We start from the raw sequence: 9691 nt of genomic DNA, 5'->3' as shown, positions 1-9691 counted from the left end.
TAGTATTCATGCATCTAACTATCTTAAATAATACTTTTTTCCTGGAAGCTTGGCTCGTTTAGCTCGCGAGCGGCTCGCGAGCTGGCTCGAGTTGGCTCGTTATAGCTAACGAGCTAAAATCTTGGCTCGGCTCGGCTCGTTATCTTAACGAGCCGAGCCGAGTCGAGCTAGCCACGAGCCGAGCGAGCTAACGAGCTTCGAGTTTTTCGTCCAGCCTTATCCATCTCCAATAGTTCCTAATATTTGACTTCTAAAAAAAATCAAATGCTGGTCCCATTTGACGTTTTTTACGGTCTTCTTTTTTTATAGCGAACCTCTTCGTTGCCGCACGTATCCACGCCGCCGCCGCCTGCATGTGTCGTGTTGCCCTAGCCCAGCAGTCGACAACCAGGCGAGCACCACCAGGCAAGCCCCGTGGCGGCGGGCGGCGCCGGCGGTGGGAGGAAGGAGCTGCTGAGGGAGAGGATGTCGAAGCGGCCGCTGAGGGCAGAGTCGCTTGCTTTGGAGGCGGGCTCAGGGGCGGAGCCGCTGGCTTGCGAGCCGGACTTGGCGCCAGTCGACGGGGACGAAGTCGCTTGGGCAGAGTCGCCGGATTTGGAGGCGGGCGCAGACGCGGAGCCGCTGGCTTGGGACCCTAGACGCGTGGTTCTTGGCGCCCGTCGGTGATGGCAGAGTGGACGCGCGGTTCTTGGCTCCCGTCAGCGGTGGCGGAGTAGACGCGTGGTTCTTGGCTCCCATTGGCAGTGACGGAATCGATGCGCGGTTCTTGGCTCCCGTCAGCGGTGGCGGAGTCGACGCGCGGTTGTTGGCGCCCGTCGGCGGTGGCGGAGTCGACGCACGGGTGTTGGCGCCCGTCGACGGTGCTGGAGTCGCTAGGCTCAGCGTCAGGCGCGGGGCAGTGTCGGCGGTGGAGGAAATGAAGTCGCTGGCTTCGAGTCGCTCGCGCGTCGGCGGTACACCATGCCCGACCCGTCGCCTTGCGAGCGAGCGCTCGGCCCGACGGTGCTACGCGTCCCGATCAACGACGGTGCCGGTCAAAGGTGGAGGAGGAAGCGAGCGCGTGGGCAGGGCGGTGTGGTGGTGCTGCCTGTGCTGCTGCTCTCCTCCAGCGGCCGACGGTGTTCCGTGGGTACGGCGTCTTCGCGCGTGGCTTTGTCCGCGTAAAGTTACGCGGAAGGAGAAGGAATTTTCCAAATCCTGAAAGATTAGGAGTAAATATTAGAAGTTGTTAAAAAATATTTTTTTTCTATCTTTCTAAAAAAACAAAGATTAGAAGGATGTTTAGAAAACTGTTGGAGACGCTCTAATCCACGATCCTTTAAGCGCAGGCGAACTGACCTCCGGGCGCCGGCAGTTCTGAAAATAAAAATAAAATCACCCGTCTCGTAGTCCTCTCGCCTCCTCGGCTCGGCTACCCAACGGACAAGACGACGAGGGTTTTTGCCGCCGCCATGGCGACCCCTCGAGCACGCCTAACTCGCCTGCTCCTCCACTTCCGCAGCCGGGGCCCCAAATTCCTACCGCAACCCTTCTCTCCCTCCTCCTCTTCATCCGCCCACGGCCTCTTCCCCTCTCGGTGGCCAACGCCGTCCACCGGCGGCGCGTGGCGGCGCGCGTTCCACGATGGGCGGCCACGAGGGCCGCTGTGGCGGAGCAAGAAGCTGATCGGGAAGGAGGCCCTCTTCGCGATCCAGGGCCTCAAGCGGTTCAAGGGGGACGAGGAGAAGCTGGCGGATTTCGTGCGGCGGTATGTGGCCAGACTGCTCAAGGCGGATAAGCTCGCCGTGCTCGGCGAGCTGGAACGCCAGGAGGAGGTCGATCTGGCCGTCAAGGTGTGGCATTTTCCCCTAATTCTTAACCATTTGGGCGATCTCTTGCGTAGAGGGCTATTCTGGAGCTTGATTTTGCTCAAACCGTCGTTTTTAATTCACTGGGAGGATGTGTTTCGTGGCATATAGCGAGTTATAGGAGATTAAAAGACGGGTTGTGCCATGTTCGCACTTTGGCTGGATTGCTTATTGTTTGCTTACTACTGATAGACATGAAGTCGAAGTAATTGATTGGAGAGGTGATGTGGAGAAAATGTTGACCCAAAGCCCAAAGGGATTTGCAAACATGAATTTACTTTCTCAGAGAGGGCATAGTTTTGTTAGATTGTATTTGGTGATTTTGTTTACCGAAATACTTGTTGGATTGCTTGGAAAGGGTGAATTTGAGCATTCACTAATAAGTGTGAGAAGTAGTGTTACTCCCTCCGTCCATAAGTCTACGTCGTATTAGCCTTCGGCGCAATGACCATGGAGCAATAAACAACGCCGATTTGCATTTAAGGCAAGGAGCAGCCAAGGAGTCTAATCTGGATAAAAATTTAGGCAACAGGCTGAGTATGTTTTCAAGTGATAAATTTTTAATGAAGTGAATGCATGTATTTCTTAAGACAGAATATTGTGATCTATGCTACAAAAAGAACATTGTAATATCACAGGGTTTAACTAAGTTCATCATTTCCATGGAACACTAAATTCGTGAAATGGTATTCCCATCATTTCAGTGGAATAGTTTGCAACAAAGGTTTATATACCGAGTACTGAATTCATTCTCTAAACATAATGGCATTTTCATCGTACACATTTATTCGATTTTGAAATGGTATTTTCTGATGCTTGCCTTTGTTGACCTTACTAGTTTATAAACCTTTGCTTGTCAGATGTTTAGGATCATACAAAAGGAGGACTGGTATAAGCCAGATATTTACATGTACAAAGACTTGATTATTGCACTAGCCAAATGCAAGAAGATGGAGGAAGCAATGGTAATCTGGGGGAACATGAGAGATGAGAACTTGTTTCCTGACTCACAGACATATGCCGAAGTAATAAGAGGATTCTTGAGATATGGCTCCCCATCAGATGCAATGAATATTTATGAGGACATGAAAAAGTCACCTGATCCACCAGAAGAGTTACCTTTTAGGGTATTGTTGAAGGGTCTTTTACCTCACCCATTGCTAAGAAATAGAGTAAAGCAAGATTTTGAAGAGTTGTTCCCAGAAAGGCATATCTATGATCCTCCAGAAGAAATTTTTGGCATGCACTGAGGTAAGGGTTTTCATAGGCACATGAACCTTCTGAACTTTTAATTTCAACCAGATCATTCGGTTGCTCCACTGATTGTTTTATTACTTGTATCTCAAAACCATTCCCAAGAAATTGATTTTTGTGGTGGAAATTTATTCAGGTATATTCAGAGACATGAATGTGCTTATATTGATTGGATGGCCATGTTGCCAAAAAGCAATAAATGGGTGAGACTGAGACGCTGATTATTCTGATTTCTGATAGCCAGATTATTGTCCATATCATTGTGCAAATTTTTGTTGTTCAGCCAACCTCATTAATATTGGGCCATCTATTCACCTCAACAAGTACAACTTTGCATGGCTGCAATGCCCAATCTTATGAGTAGTAACAGAAAAGATGTGCTCTTCTTTGGGTCCACTTGTATGATTAGGTTGTTAGAACAATGTACTGGTTACATTCATGTCGTTCCTTCCCTAACCGCATGAGAGACCTACTTTTCATGAATATTGTGATGGTATCTCATTTCATGACCATGAAAAGTGTTGTGGTTATTTTGTCCCTGATGATTTGAGAGTGAGACTCAGAAAATAGAAGTGCTGCAAGTGGATATTGTGAAATGCTTGCCTAAGAAAGTGTTCATATTTCTACCATATAAACAACTTCTGCTGGAAGTGTGATTAAGGTCAGCATAAATGCCTCCGAAAAATGTGCTGAAGTGGTATATCAGACAAAATACCAATTATGGACCTACAGGAACTCCAAAACGTTAGCTAAATACTTTGTCAAATAAATATGGGTCTATCTTCTGGTTTGTACAAGTCTTGTACACTTGTCAATTATATGTGCTCTGCCAGAAGCCCAATAATTTTTATGCTCCATGTTGCCCTGAATGTTAGTGGCGCGCTACATCGGCGCCCGGGTGTAGTGAAAAATGAGCAAGGGTCTTCGCATCAGAGTCGACGGGTGCGAAGGGTAAGGAAGCTAGTCGAACCAACTAGGATCCGTTTAGGTAGTTGGAATGTAGGGTCACTTACAGGTAAGTTAAGAGAATTAGTTGATACCGCGATTAGAAGGCGTGTAAATATATTATGCGTTCAAGAGACTAAATGGAAGGGTCAGAAGGCGAAGGAGGTGGACAATACAGGTTTCAAGCTTTGGTACACAGGGACAGTCGCGAATAGAAATGGAGTAGGAGTTTTGATTGATAAGAGCTTCAAGAATGGTGTGGTGGGAGTGAGAAGGCAAGGAGATAGGATTATCTTAGTCAAGCTTGTCATTGGTGATATGGTCTTGAACGTAATTAGTGCGTATGCCCCCCAAGTAGGCCTCGACGAGAGTGCTAAGAGACAGTTCTGGGAAGACTTAGATGGCCTGGTTAGAGCTATACCTAATAGTGAGAAGCTTTTTATAGGAGGAGATCTTAATGGGTATGTAGGTACTACAAGCGCAGGTTTCGAGGCAGTTCATGGAGGTTTTGGGTATGGTAGTAGGAATCAGGAGGGGGAGGAAGTTCTGGACTTCGCGGTAGCTTTTGACCTGATGATAGCCAACACTTTCTTTAGAAAGAGAGAATCTCATCTAGTGACCTTCAGTAGTGGACAACACTGTAGCCAGATTGACTTTGTCCTCGCAAGAAGAAAGGACAAACAAGCATGCTTGGATTGCAAGGTGATATCAGGGGAGTGTGTTGTTTCTCAACATAAGCTTTTGGTGGCAGATTTTTATTTTCAGGTGCGTGCCCGTAGGGATAAACAAGCTAAGATTGAAAGAACAAAGTGGTGGAAACTAAAAGGGGAGACGTCAGAGGTATTTAGCGAAAGGGTTATCAAAGAGGGCTCTTGGAAGGAAGAAGACGACATAAACAATATGTGGGACAAGATGGCAACCAACATTCAGAAGGTAGCCTCAGAGGTGTGTGGAGTAACCAAAGGAAGGGGACGCGAGGCTAAAGATACTTGGTGGTGGAACGAGGAAGTCCAAAGGGCTATTAAGGAGAAGAAAGAATGCTATAGACGCTTGTACCATGACAGGAGTGTGGACAACATAGAGAAGTACAAGGTGGCAAAGAAGACTGCAAAGCGAGCTGTAAGTGTGGCAAAGGGTAGAGCGTACGAGGATCTTTACCAACATTTGAGTACGAAGAAAGGAGAGAAGGACATTTATAGGATGGCTAGGGTTCGTGAGAGAAAGACACGGGACTTCAACCAAGTTTAGTGCATTAAGGATGAAAGGGAGCATCTCTTGGTGAAGGAGGATGAGATCCGACATCGATGGCAAGAGTATTTTGACAAATTGTTCAATAGTGAGAATATAGACACAACCTTTCAGTTGGATGACTCTTTTGATGACACCAATAGGCGCTTTGTGCGAAGAATCTAAGAATCTGAGGTCAGAGAGGCGTTGAAAATGATGAAAGGAGGTAAGGCGATGGGACCGGATGGTATCCCAATCGAGGTGTGGAGATGCCTCGGGGACATAGCTGTAGTATGGTTAACCAAGCTGTTCAACCATATTTTTCGATCGAACAAGATGCCTGATGAGTGGAGAAGTATATTGGTACCGATCTACAAGAATAAAGGGGGTATTCAAAGTTGTACAAATTACCAGGGAATTAAGTTGATGAGCCATACTATGAAGCTATGGGAGAGAGTTATCGAGCATCGCTTGAGAGCAATAACGCGGGTCTCTATGAACCAATTTGGTTTCATGCCCGGAAGGTCAACCATGGAAGTCATTTTCTTAATAAGACAAGTTATGGAGCAGTATAGGAAGAAGAAGAAGGATCTACACATGGTTTTTATTGACTTGGAGAAGGCTTATGATAAAATACCAAGGAATGTTATGTGGTGGGCTTTGGACAAACATAAAGTCCCAACGAAGTACGTCGGGCTCATTAAGGACATGTACAGCAATGTTGTGACTAGAGTTCGAACAAGTGATGGAGACACGGATGACTTCCCGATAAGGATAGGACTACATCAAGGGTCAGCTTTGAGCCCTTATTTGTTTGCTTTAGTGATGGATGAGGTCACAAGGGATATACAAGGGGACATCCCTTGGTGTATGCTTTTCGCGGACGATGTAGTGCTAGTTGATGAAAGCCGGACAGGAGTGAATCAGAAACTGGAGTTATGGCGGGAGACTTTGGAGTCCAAAGGTTTTAGACTTAGTAGAACTAAAACTGAGTATATGATATGTGACTTCGGCACTACTACTCGGGAGGAGGAAGATGTTAGTTTGGAAGGTCAAGTAGTGCCTAGGAAGGATACCTTTCGATATTTAGAATCAATGCTACAGAGGGACGGGGATATTGATGAAGATGTTAGCCATAGAATCAAAGCAGGGTGGATGAAGTGGCGGCAAGCGTCTGGTGTCCTATGTGACAAAAGGGTACCACAGAAGCTAAAAGGCAAGTTTTATAGGACGGCGATTAGACCTGCTATATTGTATGGTGCAGAATGTTGGTCTATGAAAAGACGACATATTCAACAGCTAAGTGTCGCGGAAATGCGTATGTTGCGTTGGATTTGCGGTCATACAAGAAGGGATCGAGTTCGGAACGATGATATACGTGAGAGATTAGAGGTAGCGCCAATTGAAGAAAAGCTTGTCTAACACCGGTTGAGATGGTTTGGACATGTGCAACGGAGACCTCCAGATGCACCGGTGCGTACTAGAATCCTAAGTCAGGATAGTAACGTGAAGAGAGGCAGAAGAAGACCGAAGTTGACTTGAGTAGAGGCAATAAAAGGAGACTTGAAAGGATGGAATATACCTAAAGACTTAGCCTTAGATAGGAGTGTTTGGAATACAGCTATTCACGTGCCTGAACCTTGATTGCTTCTGTTGGGTTTCAACTCTAGCCTACCCCAACTTATTTGGGACTTAAAGGCTTTGTTGTCGTTGTTGTTGCCCTGAATGATATGTGTTCCAATCAAGCTGATTCTTGTCCAGTCAGTGCCGATGACTTGTTTTGCCAGTTGGACTTGGGGGCGTTTAGTTGCTTGTTTAGATTCAGTTGAATAGATGAACAAATTCCAACTGTTCTTGGTTCTTGTAAACTAGAAAGTATTTCAAGTGTTATTTACAGTTGAAAAAGATAACATCTACTGAGGTCAAAAGGATATCAAAGTAGGAGTGGACCAGTTTACATCGAAGCAGACCTGTAAACAGACGGTTTCTTACTGATCTGCAACTAGAAGCAGACTTTAGTTGTAACATTCATCTGATACTGAGCCAGCTATCACCAATTTCATTGAGTTCCCTACAGTTGACACTGAAACTTCATCTTAATAACATATTAGAGGCAAGCTCAAGTTGATCACATGACTCAGCAGAAGTGTCATTACTCATTAGAAAGCATTGAAAATACACAAATGTGGTAACTAAGAGCATAACCTGTACAAGTAAATTTGGTCCTTTATATCATCAAAAGATGGGCTAATCAATCAAAGGCATATGAAGTATAAAGGGCGTACCCAGTGCAGAGAGCTCCCGCTCTGTGCGGTGTATGGGGAAAAGTGTCAGTGACAAGCCTTATCCTCGCCTGTGCAATGCGAGGAGACCGCGATTCGAACCCGGGACCTTCCGGTCACAGGCGGTAAGAATCTACCGCTTGCACCAGGCCCGCCCTTCAAAGGCATATGAAGTATCAACTAAAAAATTATGTCTACCAAATAAATATGAGTGATGCCCCAGTTTTGTACTCTTATTGATTTTGTGTGCTCTGTTAGTTATGTTCCAGAAGCCTCATCGTTTTATTCTCCATGTTGCCCTGAATGATCTTCATTCTTAGTCCCTTGTCAATGACTCGTTGGCCAGTCTGAGACTTTTTTTTAGCAGTTTTAGGTACAGTTTGTCCAAGAAATGAACAGATTTAAACTGTTAACGAATGTGGCTTAATTCGTAAAAGCTGGAGGATAGTTCAAGTATCTTTCAAAGATGAAAACAAAACATCTGATAATGAAGCAGCTATCATCAAATTGATCTGGTTCCCTACCGTTGACACTCTGCAGTTTCACCTGGATAGTATAAAGGCAGGCACAAGTTGATCACATGATCCACAGCAGCAGTGTCATTACAAGTACAGCAAAAGTACATCCAGCTGTGCCAAATGTACTTTGCACCTGATGAGCACAGTGCAGTATAGCTCATCGTGCCATTGTCAACGAAGCCCTCTTGCAATAACCAATGGCAAAAATATGTCTTGAGGCTCTGAGCCAGCTGCACGGAGGAACCTCGGATGATGCATGACCAAGATACAGAACACCGGAACAACATCACGGGATGCTTTGCTCTGGGCTCTGGCCCTAGGGAAGATCTGCTCCCAAACGGAGATCTTAACAAGAGCAATCACTTCAACACCGCCGATTTATGTCGTATGGCGAGCAGGTTAACAATGTCAGAATCGTATGATCAGCAGGTTAATCATGTCAGGATCATTGATCGGTAGGTTAATGATGCCAGAATCATTGGTCCTGAAACAATGGACAGCTCATGTTCACTGGTCTCTGCTGTCCAGTACTAAGATCTCTGCAGTTTTTGGTTGCACGAGGGGGCTGGTTGTCATGGACTGGTCGGCCCCGCCAGTGCTTGTAGGTGGGGGAGAAGGAGAAGAAGCTTCTTCTTCCTCCGTGCTGGTTTGATTCTGTCGATCCCCGTGTAAATCATTCCTGATAAGTTGACATTATGGTCCCATGCGTGCGTGCCAACCTGCTGTTTACAGCTATCTTGAGCGTGCAACGGTCCTGATTAATCTTGACCCCAATTGCATCTAGTAAAGGGAGCAGCTGGAGGATCATGAACAGCATTCACGGGAATTCAGACTCCGGATTGTCTCTTCTTCCTTGATGTTTTCTTTATACAACAATGGTTTTAGATGTTACAGATCATCATGTTCTGATTTCTGCTGCAGATGCACCTTTTCGCTTACTTATTAATGCAATTGCTGCTTTGTAAGTGTGAGGTAAATGAGCTATTAATCTGACTACTACTAAAAAATTACTAGGTAGGTAGGTTTATCAACTGATGGTAAGCATCAGCTTGAATGAAATGGTGGAGACCGAGACTGAATAGCATGGATGGACAAACTCGGCCAAGCCAAAAACTAAACAACAAAGCATTGGAGATTGGAAACAGAGTGATTTGCGCTTGTTTTGGCATGCATTCTCCATTCTCCAGACAAGGCAACCAGTCAGAATCTTCTTACCTTACCTCCTGTCCTATGAAAGCAGAGGAGGTAAAATGGCATCTTTAGAAGGCGACGAATTCAACAATGGCGTCCCGCCCCGCCTGCAGCGCGGCACCTGTCAGCTGCAAACTGGCGCTGTACCTCTAATGCTTGCTCCCTGTATGACACGAGCAAATTATATTCTGAACAGCCTCATATAAAATCGAGCCGCTGTTTAAATCCTGTCTGGTGATTCCTCCACACATGCGGTGGCATGGATGTGCGTTTGTGCAATAATATACAAATTGGAAGCATCTTCGCCGATCACATGGTCATAGGGTAACGGCACTGTCCGATTGCTATAAGAAGACACTGGAAATTAAGTCATTTTGTTCCCATAAAAGGTGTTATCTTGTCTTTCCATAATTATATATGGAGTATA

At 45.8% G+C, this 9691-nt stretch overlaps 1 protein-coding gene across 2 annotated transcripts; it reads left to right on the top strand.

The window, feature by feature from the left end:
- The first annotated feature begins 1366 nt into the window (after positions 1 to 1366).
- Positions 1367 to 3733, top strand: LOC136552490 (protein THYLAKOID ASSEMBLY 8-like, chloroplastic). Of its 2 annotated transcripts, XR_010782826.1 has the most exons (4): positions 1367 to 1832; positions 2708 to 3098; positions 3238 to 3304; positions 3385 to 3733. XR_010782826.1 is itself a non-coding variant. In XM_066544066.1 (3 exons), exons 1-2 carry the CDS (start codon positions 1452 to 1454, stop codon positions 3095 to 3097), a joined length of 771 nt encoding a protein of 256 aa, XP_066400163.1. In that variant the 5' UTR covers positions 1367 to 1451; the 3' UTR covers position 3098; positions 3238 to 3721. The 2 variants fall into 2 exon arrangements, 1 of the variants encoding a protein (XP_066400163.1); XM_066544066.1 differs by having other exon boundaries at positions 3238 to 3721.
- The last annotated feature ends 5958 nt before the right edge of the window (positions 3734 to 9691 follow it).

Source organism: Miscanthus floridulus, chromosome 4, assembly GCF_019320115.1.
Source record: "Miscanthus floridulus cultivar M001 chromosome 4, ASM1932011v1, whole genome shotgun sequence".
NCBI lineage: Eukaryota > Viridiplantae > Streptophyta > Magnoliopsida > Poales > Poaceae > Miscanthus > Miscanthus floridulus.
This window is presented reverse-complemented; position numbering and strand designations above follow the sequence as displayed.